Genomic DNA, 18,442 nt, shown 5'->3' on the forward strand with positions numbered 1-18,442 from the left:
ATTCTGCTGGAATGTGCCTGTCCCTTCTGGGCACTTGATTAAAACAAATGTTAATAATTGTTTCTTAATCCTTTCTGTTGCTTTACCTTAAAATTAGTAAAGTTGAGATCAGCATTTACTTTTGGGGCAGACCAAAGCTCAAAAATATGGTGTGGCCTTTCAAGTCGAATCTTAGGACTGTTCGTCACTTTGCATGAGTTTAGGTTTCTCCTATATCGCTGAATGGAGAATCCAGTAGAAACAAAAGTACTTTGTCTATGTGAAGCAACCACATCCTATTGCCAGCATTAGCAAGTACTTGCGGATTGCTAGGATGTGCTTGATTGACTTGGTTGGATCAGAGCGTGCCAGTGCAACAAAGGCCCAAGGAGCACAGTTTAGGGAGGGAGGAAACACAAACCGCTCACGGCTTGCATTAGGAAACTCAATAACTCACTGGCAGACAACAAGATGCAGCATTAATCTTTTTTAAAAGGAAGGGGCATAGTTGTCTGAAATCTGATTTTGGTAAACTTATTGGATTAAAGAGACACCATAAATGATCAAAGTTGTTTCAACACCACTATTTGATGTAATGGCAAAAACCACTTGTCACTTCCACTAAAAGTGACTGGTTAGTCAAATACTTTTTTTTCTTGTGAAGATTGTGCTCTTTTAAGAATTATAAGTGATGATAGATGGTGGTAAGGAACATGAGATTTAGAGGGGATTTGAGGGAAAATCTTCTCACCCATTGGGTGATGGAAACCTGGAACTCACTGTATGAAAAGGTGGTAGAGGTGGGAACCCTCAACATTTAAGAAGTATTTAGATGAGCACTTGAGACACCATAACATGCAAGGCTACGGCCCAAGTGCTGTAAAATGGGATTAGAATAAATAGATGTTTGATGGCCGGCGCAGGCACGATGGGCCAAAGAACCTCTTCCTGTGCTGTAAAACTCTGATTCTTCTACCAAATGTTTGCCTTCAGCCTTGAGGAAGTAACTCTCACTAGTAGGTTGATCCATTTGTGTAGAAAGTGAAGGGTTCCTTTACTATGGCATTAATATATTTCAAAATGTATTGCTGAACAGGTCGTGAAATTGAGTTTACAGAAACTTCTATTGGAGACTGAATTGAGCAACTACAAGCAACAAAACCATTACATGACCCACCTGATGATGCTCCAGGAACGAGACCGTCAACAGTCAGAAAAGTAAGAATGAATCAGTAGATGACCATTAAGTGTATGGTGTACTAATTCGTACAGATGGGATGGTTCTAGGCTTAATTCCCCATTCTAGATGGGTAATTAGGCTGCTAAAATTGTATTTGGTTCACAAGAGCTTGGACGTTTGGCGGATGGGAGGGGAATCAACCAGGGTTCTGTCTCCTCCTTTTGAGGTACATTTGTGTTGAGTGAGGACCAAGTTGAAAAATCTGCCTACTCTCACTGTCCAGACTCTCACAAAGCGCAACTTACTTGAGGAGTACACCAGTCACCTGCAGAGCTAGAATTGCATTTAGAAGAGATCGGTAGAAAATTGGAAAAGTAAATGATATGCTAAATGGAGAAATTTACCTGAAATTAATATTAACATAACTCCAATTCAGGACTTGATTTCCCCCACAACTTAAGCTAAAATGTTCTGTGCTAGGCAGCAATGTTAAGCAAAGGGTTGCTAGCTTGACTCTATTGACAACATGTTTTGTGATTGGTGTGTTACAAATCACTTTCACTTTGAATATTTACTCAATTTTGATTTATAATTAGATTAGGGGGTTAAATGTTTCTTCAGGGATGAATCTGTTTCTACCAAAGGGTTGGGGCCAAGTGCTTTCCACAGTATTAGTGGAAGGAAATGAGGATTTTTCACCTGGACCTAACCGGTGTATACGAGAACCCTAACCCGAACCACAGCTTCAAGAAATGACAAATACTGCTTCCCCTGATCTGATACCAGTAATCTCACATAATAACTGCCATAATCCAGAGGAGTCTGAGTCGGCAATGAATGTGCTTTAATGTGATTCCCATTTAGATTTGATTATCCATGTTGTGGCAATCCCTCTGTGTAAGATCTCTGGTAACAGCTGCCAGTGCCCATTGTAAATCTTTGCCACTGACTCCAAACCATGCTCTTTCCAGACCTCCGATAGACACATGGGATCGTTTTAAAACTTCATTGATTTCAGTCCAGAGAAACCGATTTGTCCATGATTGCTGACAGGTTTTATTATCTGGAATGACATCTTGGGGCTAGTCTTATTTAATTGCATACTCTTGCAGAATAATGTAACCTATGAATGCCATTTCACCTCCTTAATAGCCTTCTGTTTCACAGCATGTTACATTATAATTCATCGTTACAGCAGCTTTTGATCGCTTTAAAGGCGCTTGGCGTTTGCCCCATAACGGTGTTGCTTAGAAAATGAGTAATAAAAATAGCTACAGTATGCTTTGAATATGCTGCTGAGGCAAGAAAACCATGTACACTTTATTTGCTGTTGCGTATACTCTATTTTAGCTCCACTCCCAAACTTTATGGTTGGCAATATCATTCTTCCACCTGGTATTTCCTTTGTTGAGTCACTTGTAACGGTCCAACTTGGCATCGCCCTGTTGAGGGAGCAGCACATGCCCTAGCATTTCTTGACAAAAGATGACTGGTCTTCTGCAGCAAAATTAAACTATGCAATAGTGCAAACAAACACTAACCCAATCAGTTCACAACTACATGGTCCCACTCTGAACTGCAATGCCTCGTAAGGAAGCAGAAAGCACTGCTTCCAAAAGGGATTCCTATTACCTTTTTGAAATTTGGCACTGATTTATTCCAGTTATTCGCGGAACCAAAATGTCATAATTCTTTAGCTTTTCGGATGCTAATTGTCATGCTTTGTATTTTCAGTATTTTTATTGCCAGGGTATATATCAGATAATGCCCAAGTCATTCTGACTCCTATCCTTGATGGTTAAATTAAAATAAGCTCTAATGCACAACAACCTGAGTGTAAAGTGAAAAATACAATAGGTGCTGGAATTTTGAAAGGCAAACAGATGATGCTGGAAACAATCAACAGGTTAGGCAGCATCAATGGAGAGAATGGACTTGTTCACGTTCTGTATGTGGCCCCTTCGATAGGAGTGAATATTGCTGATGAGAAAAACAGGCTGAAGGAAAGGGCAAAAGGACAAAACCAAAGGGACCATAACAGGAAAGGGAAATCAATGTGCCAGCAACTCATCTCTAAACAACCCAGCGCATACATAACCTCTGGTTAGTGACTACTTACTGAAACTGGAGAGTGAGTGCAACAGTTTGCAGAATAGTGGTAGAATTTGGTCAGGACAAACTGTTCCAAGGACTAACTGTTAGCCTCCTTGGAAGAGAGGGAGGGAGATGTGAAACGTTGGTTGTCACTGGATTTGAGTAGTGAAATTGAAAGATTGCCCCCCCCTTTTTTTTTGTTGTTTTCAGGTTAGTGACCACGCTGCTGCACGTGGTACGCAAGCAGTTTGACATTCTGCAAGAAGCTAATCTTGAAACTACAGAGGAAGTAACACAATTTGATGAGCTGGAGCGCCTTGTACGGGGGGAGAAAGCTGTCCTATGGGCTGACCAAATAAACACAGACGAATGTAAAGAAAATCAACAATCGAAAATAATAGCTATTGCTACACTTTCTAAACTACATTTTGTACCTGAAACCCTAGTTGAAGTTGCTGGTAAGCCTCTGTTTTTTCCTCCTCACTTTGTGTTCTGTGGCCTGATCTGCATTCATATACACAAGAATATGTACCCTACATAATTGGATGATTTCTCCTCAAAACTTAATGCCATTTAAAAAAAATACTTATTCCATTCTTTCTTTTATTCATTTGAAATTAACCCCAGTTGACTCGTAAATCAATTCTTAGAGGTAAATTTGTGCATTTCATTTTTAACAAACATTAATGCTGTGCTTTCTGATTTTTATCACTTGCAGTTGGCTCAAATGTTTTTAGCACTGTTACTTATGTGGTGTTAATTTTCTTTTGTGAGATGCCCCTTCTCCCTCAACACCTCACCCCTTCAGGATGACATTGAAAAACTTACTTAAGAAGAGTAAATGCACTGCTCAATAGCCATAATCCACACTAAATTGAATAAACCTAGATTCAATTGATGACTGAAATTAAATCAGCATGAGAAGATCAACAAATGTTTACGTTCTTGACTTTTTTAAAAACCTCAATCAGTTAAAATGCGTTTATGAAACCAATATAATTCAAGACATAAATTTTCCATGTGCTTTGGTAGATCCATATCTATTCCTCATTTATGTTAATTATGGATTACCAACCAGAATTGTGGTGCGCAATGACAGAAAATGGTTTGGCTTGTTTGTGACATTTTCCACTAACCACAGTTGAGACTTTCTTCCAAACTTTCCACCTTCAAATGGTTCCCTTCTATATGACAAATTTGTGAGGGTTAACGCTGCCCTGAAGTGTTAATTGCAACTCATTTAAAGTGGCGTTTCTGTTCTCTGTGAAACAGAACTACTTTAAAAGTAGTCTTGTACGGTTTTTATGGGATTAACAAAGCTGAAGTAATTATCTAGCGCAGAATCCAGATCTTTCAAATCCATAACTTGACAGGAGGAGAGAGTTTTTAACGACTGCAATTCGAGATGACTTGTAGTGTGCAGACTTGTAGCATAACTGCAGCTAATGACTGCTCAATCTTTTAAAAACATGGTGTAAAAATTTTAATCACCGCCCTGTACTTGCTGTGTACCTACAATAGCACGAGAATTGTTGGTAAAAATTTTAACCATTTGACTTCTGCCGTTAAATTAAATTACATTGCAACATTTAAAGCAAAAACAGATTTTTGCACTATGATTCCTACATTTTACATGCTCGTGATCATGGCCTAATGTAGAAAAGAGAATGTTGAAAATAATTCCTTCAAGCACTTTGGGCCATTTAACACCAAAAGCAGAAATATTTATAGTACTTTTTTCTGAATTAATCTGAATGCCTTTCTACTGCTCAGTACACGGTAGAACTGTGGGAAGGCAGCACGGTAGCATTGTGGTTAGCACAATTGCTTCACAGCTTCAGGGTCCCAGGTTCGATTCCGGCTTTAGTCACTGTCTGTGCGGAGTCTGCACGTTCTCCCCGTGTCTGCGTGGGTTTCCTCCGGGTGCTCCGGTTTCCTCCCACAGTCCAAAGATGTGCGAGTTGGGTGGATTGGCCATGATAAATTGCCCTTAGTGTCCAAATTTGCCCTTAGTGTTGGGTGGGGTTACTGGGTTATGGGGATAGGGTGGAGGTGTTGACCTTGGGGGGCCCGCTCTTTCCAAGAGCCGGTGCAGACTCGACGGGCCGAATGGCCTCCTGCACTGTAAATTCTATGATAGAACAGTGGTTAGCACAGTCGCTTCACATCACCATGGTCCCAGGCTCGATTCCCGGCTTGGGTCATTGTCTGTGCGGAGTCTGCACGTTCTCCCTGTGTCTGCGTGGGTTTCCTCCAGGTCCACCGGTTTCCTCCCACAAGTCCCGAGAGACGTGCTGTTAGGTGAATTGGACATTCTGAATTCTCCCTCTGTGTACCCGAACAGGTGCCGGAATGTGGCGACTAGGGGATTTTCACAGTTACTTAATTGAAGCCTACAAATGACAAGCGATTATTATTATAATTTGTCTAGTCTCCTCAAGACATGCTTTATCTCTTTTCTTATGCCATTATTTTGCCTGCTATTTCAGCAGCTACTCGTTCAAAAGTTTTGTGTTGAAATAGTAAATCTGTGTCACAAAATCCTGTCAACTTTTCAATATTAATATAATAACAGTAATTTCTAATTCAGGTTGTTAATATCCTGTTTCTAGGCTACAAATCTCAATCCTATCATTTGGCATCAAAGTAAATGGTGTCCTCTGCATCTTGTGTTCATGTCTTATCAATATTACCACACACCCCTTTATGTTCATTTTCTCTAAACTTTAGAATTGATTTAACCAAGTTTCTTCCACTTATGAAAATTGAGGGGCATTCCGAATACAATTGGATTCCTCGGTGGAAGAGTCACTCTCGGCGGAAGAGTCAATGTGCAAGAGAGATTAATTTAGATCATGAGAAAAGACAATTCGTCCACGACTTATTTCATTATCTTCTAATAATCTTTCCTTGAGGTTGAGGATTCTTTGTATCCCTTCGTTACCCCAATCATTACTTATATTTTTTTAAAGAGCTAGTTGGCACAGCGCTAAATCGCTGGCTTTTAAAGCAGACCAAGGCAGGCCAGCAGCACGGTTCAATTCCCGTACAGCCTCCCCGAACAGGCGCCAGAATGTGGCGACGAGGGGCTTTTCACAGTAACTTCATTTGAAGCCTACTTGTGACTATAAGCGATTTTCATTTCATTTCATTTTCTATCTTAGCAGTTGGTCACTTATTCCAACCAGGTTAAAATGCAGTCACTTTTTGTTCCATTCTGCTTTTCTCCAAAATCAGTGCTACACGTATAAAACGCTAATACCTTGACACACTGCTTATTCCTACTTATGAACAAATTGTCTTATCGACAACTGGTAGCAGAGAAAGATTTTAAATGGTTATTCCAATCATTTGCAATCCTAATGGGAGAATGAAATGGAGTCTTGGCCAAAATTCACCTACTGATTTTTCCATCAGTGTTCCTTTTATTTGCTGGAGGATCAGAGGCATTCAGCACAATGCGTAGACATTTCTGTAATATAATTGCAACAACGAACTCCACGTATACAGTCTAAATTAGATCTTTAGCAACATATGGGAACTTTCAACAAATAATCAGTGCCAAGGCTATGGGGCTTGTTTTCCTGGTTCATAATTTTGATTTCTCCCTTCCAAATATCCCCAATCTACTGTCAGCAGTTACTTAGATTTCTTGAGAACTTGAACGATTGAACTTCTTAAGTAACAACAATCCTGGTGGATCCAAGACTCAGTTTTCCCTTTTTTCTTATTTATCAGTGGGATGTAGATAATTCCTTTCCACCTTTTTCCTCTGTTTTGTTGAACCCATTTACCAGTCAAGAGTTTGGATATAAAGTTAATTAAACTACATTTGACTGAAGCTTTTATATTCAATCATGTTGTAAACGGCATTCTTCACTTACCAAGAGGTGAGTTTTGCAGGTTAGTTAAATTTTATTGTGGAATGTAATGTAAACATGATGGGCGCGATTCTCCGCTCCCGCGCCGGTTTGGAGAATCGCCTGGGTCGCCATATTTTCCCACCACGCCGGTCCAACGCCCTCCCGCGATTCACGGAAGCGGCCAGATTGGCACAATCGCGTTTTGTGCGCCGCGGTCCTGTGAATCGCCCGAGACAGCCAGAATGGCGATTCGCCGGTACCCCCCGCGATTCTCAGTGCCGGGTGGGCTGAGCGGCCTGCCCAAAACGGCGGGTTTCCCCCCCCGGCGACATCGACACCTGGTCGCTGCCGGCGAGAACGCTGGGGGGTGGGGGGCGGCCTGCGGGGTGGGGAGGGGATCCTGCACCGGGGGAGGGGGGGGGCCTCTAATGGGGTCTGGCCCACGATTGGTGCCCACCAATCGTCGGCCCGGCCTTTCTGAAGGAGGACCTCCTTTCTTCCGCAGCCCCGCAAGATCCGTCAGATATCTTCTTGCGGGGCGGACTCGGAGAGGACGGCAACCACGCATGCGCGGGTTGAGGATGGCAACCACGCATGCGCGGGTGACGCCAGTTATGCGGCGCCGGCCACGTCATGTATGCGGCGCCGCCTTTACGTGGCGCCAAGGCCTGGCGCGCGTAAATGATGCGGCGCCGCTCCTAGCCCATTATCGGGCCCTGAATCGGTCGGGATAGGGGCCGTTTCGAGCCGTCGTGAACCTCGACGGCGTTCACGACGGCGCGAACACTCTGCCTCCATTTCGGAGAATCCCGCCCGATGTCTTTTTCTCTAGTGCTGTAATGTAATATTGCAAACTTCAAACTGAAGCTAAGGTAGCCCGCAATCAGCATTGTCAAATTAATATTACTATAAATAGGGTTTCAACTAAGATAAAATGTAGTGTACTTTGGGAGAGCTGAAGTGATTTTTTTAAAAACTTGACCATCATGTGTGCTTGTAATGCTAAAATTTGCACAATTAATATGTGGCCCAACTGAGGCCATGACACTTTATTTAGCCGCACTTACCATACCAAGACATTACATCTTTTAATGACCAATATACCCCAGTCATCCATACTGAAGGCCATTTTGGAAAGCCCATCAGGCCACAAAAACCCGAGCAGCTTTGCCGCCAGGTAAGTGAGGCTGGAGGCTCAAGTAACTCCCATCAATATGGCATAATATGTTTATAGCATTCTTGCGTGTAATAATCCACAGGAGGCAGGGGTTCCGTCACCACACCAGTATTTATTTGCAATAACTTATATACAAGAGCAGCTCCAAACAGTGCTGCTAGCATTCCAGTCAACTTAAGACTCCCTCACAAAGCCTACACAGGTGCTTATATGGGCCCCTCAATGAGCTATCATTGAGGGAGCTCATACTCTAATTGGCCAACCAATAATGCCAATTGGAGGTCATTACATTGCGCATAAACTATTGGCTTTTATTTGCTCAAAGGGCAGTTTGTTCTTGGCTGTCAATTGTCAAGGATAAAGGATAGCACATGAATACCTGATTTGATATTGTACCAGCTGCAGAGCTGCCAATTCGTACGGATATTCCATATAGAAAATCGATTCTAATACAGGAATACGATTTGCCATATTGAAATACGGAATCGGGGAAATTTATAACAACCCAGTGGGGAGGAGGGGAAATAGCGCCGTGTGATTACAACTATCATCAAAATTAATAAGCAAAGTGTTGTAGGAGAGGTAGAGTATTTCCTGTCTAATTCTGATTGATCTTTTTTGTGGGGGGGGGCGGGGCTCGCTGCCCCGCTTTTCACGGGTTAACGGCCGCTCCGGCTATGCAGGGCCAGTGAGGCCGGTCGGTTGCCCTGGAGACCATGGCGTGGGGCAAGAGGGGCGCATGCGCGGGCATGAAGATGGGCGTGGAACAAGAGCATGAGCTGGATGGGGGCAGTTCTATGACCATCCAGTGCGTGTGCTCCCATTTCCAGAGCCATTTGCAAAGGTGCCTAGTCATGGAGAGTGGGAGTGGTAAAAAGATGGATGTTTTGATCACATTTTTCATTCTTAGATTTACTGAATGTTTGAAACTTTATTTGAACACCCACTCATGATGCTGTAAATGTAAAAACGTGCGATTTACACTTTCCATTCGTGTTTTAGAAGAGTTGATTGGCCAATGATGTTACAGACGCCCAGTGTGCAACAACTGGTTGTTTAATCTTGTTGCAAGGGTGATTTGGAATATTTAAAATCATAAAATCAAAAGATTTTGCTTCACCATTGCGCGCATGGTCGAATGTGATTTGCCACTGATTTGTGCTCTAAAGGCGTAAAGCTTGGTGATTGGTGGGCATTTTTTCTTTGAAATGAAAATACTGATTTTACTGCCAAAATACTGATTTTTGGTATCTGGAATACTGATTGATGTTGGAAAAGGTTGGCAGCTCTGCAGCTACCCATTCCCATTAAGCAAATTCTGTCCTTATCTACAATATGGGATGGCTAAAGCCCCTGATTTGATCCTCGGGCCTGCAGTGTGTCAGCTAATCTCAGTTGGTGCACTGTAACTGGAAACTAAACTTGAAAATGTTAAGTGAAAATGTGATTTGAAACCCTCCATAACCATACAGCAGATTGACATCTACCCTCATGCGTTAAGAATTGACACTCGAGGCATTGTAGGATATTGCAACATTGATTCATATGCCAGTGTGTCAACGGTGGGTTTGAGTATGTCCAAATGTTAATGCATCATAATAATGTTTAAATCAGACATGTTTTACTTTGTGTAATGTTTAATACTGTCCTTACAAACTTTAAATAACCTTTTTCGGCAAAGTTGGCTAAGCTTCTTCCTGTTAAATGCACTGTCTCCTTTTTTGTTTACAAATTTGCCACAAGTGGCTTTCAAAAATGACTCAAAATGTCACTGTGTTCAGAATATGCTCACTGAAAATACTCTGTGGTTAGTGTGAGTAATGATGCAAAAATTTAGGGTTCCAACAGATAAACAAGATTGAGTTACCGCCTTATTACTCACTAAAAGTTGTTTCCACTACCATTCAGAATTAAGATTAGAAAACAAATCAAGCAGTTAGGGTAAGATCCATGTTTAAAAATCCACCTTTTTATACAACTTTCTATTTTATAAATTGAAAAGATTTAATATTGACAGAAGTTATGTTGTGGTAGTCCAGCACAGTGGATACTTTCTGCTTTGCGGTTAAATCCAACATAGACATTTGTGGATAACATTCTCCTCCCTTAGCTGTAAATCATTCTGTATGAAAGCCACCTTGGGCCGTGTCAGCCCAGTTCCCACTAATGCAAAATCCCTACAGAAAACTACAATTAATCTGTGCAATCACACAGTGGGGAATGCATGTTACTTCTCAGCACATTCAGCTCACATTTCAGTAAAAGATTGTCAGATTTATGTAAAGATTTATTAGGGTTAGCACCGATTGTTTACAGCAAGAACTTCCAGATCAGATATGGCATAATCAGTTCCAAAGTCAACTTCCCTTGCATGCTTTAACAATTTGCATCAACCGTATCACCAGAAGACTACTGTTTTCAGTGCCTGTGTGGCATTTTCCCCACAATAGCTGAATGCTGTTTCTCAGTGAGGTTTACTATTCATGTGAAGTTAGGGGCATTTAGTGTTGTGATTTGTGCCTTGCCTGTCTCAGACAGATAGATAGGTGTGAAGATCTTGTGGCACTATTTCAAAGAAAAGCCTGTGAATTCTCCCTGGTATCCTGGCTAGTCTTTATCCCCAACCAACATTGTTAAAACTGATTATCTGGTCATTATATGTTGTTGTTTAAAGTAGCTTGTGGGGTGCAGGTTCACTGCTGTGTTTCCTGATTATAAGTCCGAGCTCTTAGTTGGCTGTAAAGTGCTTTGGCACATCCTTAGGTCATGAAAGGTAAAAGTCCACTGTACAAATATTTGTATAGCCTTGTCCCCAACTGTAAATTTAAAAATATTTCCATGCTTTTGTTACAGTAGAATGTATTTCACAAACAAGTGTTATAAGCTAACTGCAGTTCAGGGGCGAATGACAGGGACACTAAGAGCTCTGTGTTTGAACAAATCTCTGTTTATAAATACAGAAATAACTCTATTTGTGATTTCTGTTTAAAGAAAAGTGAATTGCAAAAAATTATATATATTTTTCCAGAAGCATGTAATCACATAATAAAACTGCCCCTTAATGTAGGGTTATAATATTCATTTTGGTGTTTTGTTCTGAAATGCACGATGACATTGTGTATCTTATAAATAGATAAAGAAAGTGCGGATGAAGAAGTAGTCCAGACAGATCATTCCATACATAAAAAAAACCTAGGACATACGATAAATCCACAATGTAAATACATAGACACAGACATTGGGTGAAGCTTACATAGTGTAGTACTACTCAGTAGGGGTGATGTGTGGAGAGATCAGTTCAGCCCATAAAAAGGTCACTTGAGTCTGGTAACAGCGAGGAAGAAGCTGTTTTTAAATCTTTTAGTGCGTGTTCTCATACTTCCGTATCTCCTGCCTCATGGAAGAGAGGATAACCCGGGTGGGATGGGTCTATGGTGATGCTGCCCACTTTCCCAATGGAGTCAATGGATGGGAGGCGGCTTCGCGTGATGGACTGAGCTGTGTTCACGGCTCTCTGTAGTTTCTTACGGTCTTGGGCTGAGCAGTTGCCATATCAGGATGTGATGCAGCCAGTTGGTGCTTTCTATGGTGCATCTGTAAAAATTGGTCAGAGTCAATGTGGGCATGCCGAATGAGGAGGTATAGGCGCTGTTGTGCTTTCTTGGTCATAGCGTCGACGTGGGTTGAACAGGACCAATTGTTTGTGATGTGCAACTTAGGAATTTGAAGCTGTCAACCATCTCCACCTCCGCACCATTGATGCAGACAGGAATGTGTATGATACTTCACTTCCTGAAGTCAATGACCAGCTCCTTAGTTTTGCTGACATTGAGGGAGAGATTGTTGCCATTACACCAAGCCACCAGGTTCTCTAATTCCCTTCTGTACTCTGACTCTTCGTTGTTCGAGATCCGACCCACTGCGGGTCATGTCATCAGCAAACCTGTAGATGGGGTTGGAGCCAAATTTTGCCACGCAGTCGTGTGTGTATCGGGCGTATAGTAGGGGGCTAAGTATGCAACCTTGCGGGGTCCAGTATTGAGGACTACCGTGGAGGAGGTGTTGTTTATCCTTACTGATTGTGGTCCATGGGTCAGGAAATCGCGAATCCAGTTGCAGAGAGACTTTTGATATGGGCTTGACTGGGATTATGGTGTTGAAGGCGGAATAGGAGTTATTGTTGTCGCGGTGCTCTAGGGATGAGTGTAGGTTGTGGGACCTTGTGGTGGTATGTGAATTGCAGTTGATCAAGGCATTCCGGAGTATGGAGTTGATATGTCTCATGACCACCTCTCTGAGCACTTCATAATGATAGATTCAAGGCCACAGACGCAAGTCATTGAGGCACATTGCGTGGTTCTTCTTTAGCGGTGTATGATGGTGATTATCTTTAAGCAGGTGGGAACTTCGGAACAGAGTAGAGAGAGGTTGAAGATGTCTGCGAACACACCTGCAGTTGGTCCGTGCAGGATCTGAATGTCTGGTTGCTCCCTCTCTAAAGAAAGAAACTGAAACTTGCATTTATAAAGGACCTTCCATGACTTCAGGACATTTCAAAGTGCTTTACAGCAGTGTTAATAGGAAACATGATAGCCAGTTTGCACACAGCTAAATTCCTCAAACAACAATGTACAGTAAGATTTTTGTTATCCGGCACACTACGAACCAAAATTCTGTATTAACTGGAGTTCTGGGGGTCATGTCTGTTTTTGATAAATGATTGTCATGTGAGAGTACCTTTAAGAAATGAGTGTTTATCAGTGATGTCAGAGTGTGGGTGGAGCTGGGCTGTCTGTCAGCTTTTTACTTTTGTTTTAGGCTGCAGGGTGTGTTTTAGTTTCGTTTTCAGTGTTGGAGCTGAAGCCAGACAGAGCAGGTGTACTGTTGATCTCTCTGCCATGAAAAGACTATCTCTTGATCATTTGGTGAATTAAGAATTATAAATGTTCTCAGTAGTGAATGTAAACCTGATGTGCTTCTGTTAAAAGGTGTTTCTTTTGTCTTCTGGATGTTGTTTGGGACGTTATTAAGGATTACTTAGTGTTGTATTCTTTGGGGGTTGTATTTGAATTGATGGTTGCTAAGATGTTCGCTGTATGTTTCAAATAGGTTAACTTGAGTTCATACAATAAACATTGTTTTGCTTTAAAAAATACTTTTCCATTTCTGCTGTACCACACCTGTAGAGTGGGCCGTGTGCTACCCATACCACAATCTATTAAAAGTTGTGGGTCGACTTCCGGTTGCGGCTATGCCTAGGTAGGTCGAACGTTCGGCAGCTCCCGCCGGGAACGGACTTTTGGGGCTCTTCAGAGGGGCTCCAACGGCAATTGTTCGACGGCTTCCAGTGTGGGAAGGTGACAGCAAGGTCCCCCCGACAGTATATGGATTGGACCAGGAGTGGAGCGGTTAAAAAAGTGATCCTGGTGCAGCGGAAAGTGCGAGGGAGGAAAAGCAAGATGGCGGCGGGTGGAGACGAGCAGCGTGGGCGCAGGAGCACAGGAGTTTCTTAAACGCTGCTTTGAGGAGCTGAGGACAGAAATGCTGGCGCCAATGAAGGTGGCGATTGAGAAGCTTGTGGAGACCCAGAAGGCCCAAGGGGCGGCGATCCGGGAGGTGTGGCAAAAAGCCTCGGAGAACGAGGACGAGATCTTGGGCCAGGCGGTGAAGGTGGAGGCACACGAGGCGCTGCACAAGAGGTGGGCGGAAAAATTTGAGGACCTGGAGAATAGGTCAAGGAGGAAGAATCTTCAGATTCTGGGTCTGCCTGAAGGAGTGGAGGGGCCTGATGCTGGGGCTCAATTCGCTGATGGGCGCGGGAGCTTTCCCGAGGCCCCTGGAGCTGGATGGGGCTCATCGGGTCCTGGCAAGGAGACCCAAAGTCAACGAGCCGCCAAGGGCTGTAGTGGTGAGGTTCCACCGCTTTATGGACAGAGTGTGTCCTGAGATGGGCCAAAAAAGAACGGAGCAGCAGGTGGGAGAAAACGGAGATCCGAATTTACCAGGACTGGAGTGCGGAGGTGGCTAAGAAGAGGGCTGGTTTTAACCGGGCTAAGGCGGTGCTCCATCGGAAGGGGGTGAAGTTCGGGATGCTGCAGCCAGCGCGATTGTGGGTCACGTTCCAAGATCGGCACCACTATTTTGAAACGCCTGATGAGGCATGGAACTTTATCCAGACTGAAAAGTTGGACTCAAACTGAGGGTTTCTCGAGGGGGGATGTTTACTGTGTTTACTGCGTTTGGGGAATTCTTTTTGTTTTGGTGCTGGGTGGGGATGGGGTGATGGATTTGGTGTGGGGGCTGTTGGAGAGTGTGGGCGTCTGTGTTGGAGGGGCAGGGCCCCGCGGAGGAAGTGGGGGGGTGGAGGCCTGGGGATGGGAAGTTGGGGTAAGGCTGCAAAAAGGAGCTGCGCCAGAGGGGCGGGGCCAGCTCAGGAAAGCGCGGGCTTTTTTCCCGCATTGGGGAAGGATGGTTGCGGGGCCGGGGGGGGAAGGGCGGTGCTGGAGAGGAGCGCACACTGACTGCCAAGGGGTGGGGGGATTCTCTCACTGGGGGCTCGATGGAATGGAGGGAGAGGCCGGGGTCAGCAGGAGTCAGCTGACTTACGGGAGTGTCATGGGGGGAGCAAAATGGCTAGATGAGGATCTAGCGGGGGGGGGGGGACTGGGTTGCTGCTGCATTGGCCAAAGGGGAGCTGGAAGTAGGAGAGGTAGTCGGGGCGGGTATCCGCCGCCTGGTGGACTGGAGGGTGCGAACGTGGCTGGCCTAGAAAGGAAGATGGCTAGTCGGCGGTGGGTGGGGGGGGGGGCAGAGTAGCCCCCTGATCCGGCTGATAACTTGGAATGTGAGGGGCCTGAACGGGCCAGTCAAGAGGGCCCGGGTGTTCGCGCACTTAAAGGGACTGAAGGCAGACGTGGTTATGCTCCAGGAGACACATCTGAAGGTGGCAGATCAGGTTAGGCTGAGAAAGGGATGGGTAGGGCAGGTCTTTCATTCAGGGCTGGATGCGAAGAACAGAGGGGTTGCAATACTGGTGGGGAAGCGGATGTCGTTCGAGGCACTGAATATTGTAGTGGATAATGGAGGTTGATATGTGATGGTGAGTGGTAGGTTGCAGGGGGTGCGGGTGGTACTGGTGAACGTATATGCCCCGAATTGGGATGATGCCGGATTTATGAAACGCATGCTGGGTCGGATTCCGGATCTGGAGGTAGGAAGCTTAATAATGAGGGGGGGACTTCAACACGGTGCTGGATCCAGCACTGGACCCTTCTAGGTCCAGCACGGGTAAGAGGCCGGCTGCGGCCAAGGTGCTCAGGAGGTTTATGGACCAGATAGGGGGAGTGGATCCATGGAGGTTTGTCAGGCCACTGGCCAAGGAGTTTTCCTCCTTTCCCCACGTCCATAGAGCCTACGCCCGGATAGATTTTTTTCATTTTGAGTAGGGTGCTAATCCCGAAAGTGGAGGGAACGGAATATTTAGCCATAGCCATCTCGGACTACGCCCCGCATTGGGTGGAGCTGGAGTTGGGGGAGGAGAGGGACCAGCGCCCGCTGTGGCGCCTCGATGTGGGACTGTTGGCGGATGAGGGGGTGTGCGGGCGGGTGCGGGGGTGTATTCAAAGATACTTGGAGGCCAACGACAACGGGGAGGTGCAGGTGGGGGTTGTCTGGGAGGCGTTGAAGGTGGTGGTCAGGGGAGAGCTAATCTCCATTGGGGCCCACAGGGAGAAGAGAGGGGGGAGGGAGAGGTTGGTGGGGGAGATTTTAGGGGTGGACAGGAGGTATGCAGAGGCCCCCGAGGAGGGGCTACTTTGGGAGCGCCGGAACCTCCAGACGGAATTAGACCTATTGACCACGGGGAAAGCAGAGGCACAGTGGAGGAAAGCGCAGGGGGCGGTAAATGAGTATGGGGAGAAGGAGAGTCGGATGCTGGCACAATCAGCTTCGTAAGAGGGAGGCAGCGAGGGAGATTGGTGGAGTCAATGATAGAAGGGGGAATATGGTGCGGAGCGCGGTGAGAATAAACAAGGTATTTAGGGACTTCTATGGGGATCTGTACAGGTCTGAGCCCGCAGCGGGGGAGGAGGGGATGCGACGATTCCTGGATCAGCTTAGGTTCCCGAGGGTGGAGGAGGTGGCTGGTTTGGGGGCGCCGATTGGGCTGGAGGTGCTGGTTAAAGGATTGGGGAGCATGCAGGCCCCGGGGCCGGATGGGTTCCCGGTTGAATTTTACAGGAAATATGTGGACCTTCTGGGCCCGTTGCTAGTGAGGACTTTTAATAAGGCGAGGGAGGGGGGGACCTTGCCCCCGACAATGTCCAGGGCGCTGATCTCTTTGATCTTGAAGCGGGCCAAGGATCCATTGCAATGTGGGCCGTATAGACCGATCTCGCTCCTTAATGTTGACGCTAAGGTGCTGGCTGCGAGAATTGAGGACTGTCTCGGGGGTGATTCATGAGGACCAGACGGGATTTGTGAAGGGTAGGCAGCTAAATACAAATGTGCGGAGGCTCCTCAATGTGATTATGATGCCCTCGGTGGAGGGGGAAGCGGAGGTAGTGGCAGCTATAGACGCGGAGAAGTCCTCTAATCGGGTGGAGTGGGAGTATCTTTGGGAAGTGTTGCGGAGGTTTGGGTTCGGGGAGGAGTTCATCCGTTGGGTCAGGCTGCTATATAGAGCCCCGGTGACGAGTGTGGCCATGAACCGGCGGAGGTCGGAGTACTTCCGGCTGTACCGGGGGACGAGGCAGGGGTGCCCCTTATCCCCCTTGTTGTTTGCACTGGCAATGGAGCCGCTGGCCATGGCACTGAGGGAGTCCAGGAAATGGAGGGGACTGGTCTGTGGGGGGAGGGGAACACCGGGTGTCGTTGTATGCCAATGACCTGTTGTATGTTGCGGATCCAGTGGAGGGGATGCCAGAGGTCATGCGGATCCTTAGGGAGTTTGGGGACTTTTCGGGTATAAACTCAACGTAGGGAAGAGTGAGCTCTTTGTGGCGTATTCAGGGGACCAGGGAAGGGGGATAGACGACCTACCGCTGAAAAGGGCGGAAAGGAGCTTTCGGTACCTAGGGATCCAGATAGCTAGGAGTTGGGGGGGGCCCTGCACAAGCTCAATTTGACGCGGTTGGTGGAGCAGATGGAGGAGGATTTTAAAAGATGGGATATGCTGCCCCTCTCACTAGCGGGTAAGGTGCAGTCGGTCAAAATGATGGTCCTCCCGAGGTTTCTCTTTGTGTTCCAGTGCCTTCCCATTTTGATCCCCAAGGCCTTTTTCAAACGGGTAAGCAGGAGCATCATGGGATTTGTGTGGGCGAATAAGACCCCGAGGGTGAAGAGTGTTTCTGGAGCGTAGCAGGGACAGAGGGGGGGCTGGCGCTGCCGAATTTGTGTGGCTATTATTGGGCTGCCAATGTGGCGATGATCCGTAAGTGGGTAATGGAGGGAGAGGGGGCGGTGTGGCAGAGGCTAGAGATGGCATCCTGTGTGGGCATGAGCCTGAGGACGCTGGTGATGGCACCGTTACCGCTCTCACCGACAAGGCACACCACGAGTCCGGTGGTGGTGGCGACGCTGAAGATCTGGGGGCAGTGGAGGCGACACAGGGGCGAGGTGGGGGAGCCTTGGTTTGGTCACCGATTCGGGAGAATCGTTGGTTCGATCCGGGAAGGATGGATGGGGGGTTTCGGAGTTGGCATCGGGCAGGGATTAGAAGAATGGGTGACCTGTTCATCGATGGGATGTTTGCGAGCCTCGGGCCGCTGGAGGAGAAGTTTGGGCTACCCCCCGGGAAACGTTTTCAGGTACATGCAAGTGAGGGCGTTTGTGAGGCGGCAGGTGAGGGAATTCCTGCTGCTTCCGACACATGGGATTCAGGACAGGATGATTTCGGGTGTATGGGTTGGAGAAGGCAAGGTTTCGGCAATTTACCAGGAGCTGAAGGAAGAGGAGGAGGCCTCGGTGGAGGAGTTAAAGGGTAAGTGGGAGGAGGAGCTTGGGGAGGAGATAGATGAGGGTCCGTGGGCTGATGCCCTGAGTAGGGTTAATTCTTCCTCCTCTTGCGCCAGGCTCAGCCTAATACAGTTCAAAGTTACTCACTGAGCGCATATGACAGGGGCGAGATTGAATAGGTTCTCTGGGGTGGAG

The 18,442-nt window shown here is 46.1% G+C and overlaps 1 protein-coding gene across 2 annotated transcripts in view; it reads left to right on the plus strand.

Annotated features, from left to right (window-relative positions):
* LOC140403997 (kinesin-like protein KIF18A) overlaps positions 1-18,442 on the plus strand; it is a 128,453-nt gene that overhangs the window by 82,604 nt on the left and 27,407 nt on the right. For both annotated transcript variants that reach the window (XM_072492327.1, XM_072492328.1), the window contains 2 exons: positions 1,076-1,197; positions 3,464-3,711. In XM_072492327.1, coding sequence (XP_072348428.1) covers positions 1,076-1,197; positions 3,464-3,711 — 370 coding nt within the window. The remainder of the gene's footprint in view (positions 1-1,075; positions 1,198-3,463; positions 3,712-18,442) is intronic.

The sequence above is a fragment of the Scyliorhinus torazame genome, chromosome 29 (assembly GCF_047496885.1).
Source record: "Scyliorhinus torazame isolate Kashiwa2021f chromosome 29, sScyTor2.1, whole genome shotgun sequence".
Lineage (NCBI taxonomy): Eukaryota > Metazoa > Chordata > Chondrichthyes > Carcharhiniformes > Scyliorhinidae > Scyliorhinus > Scyliorhinus torazame.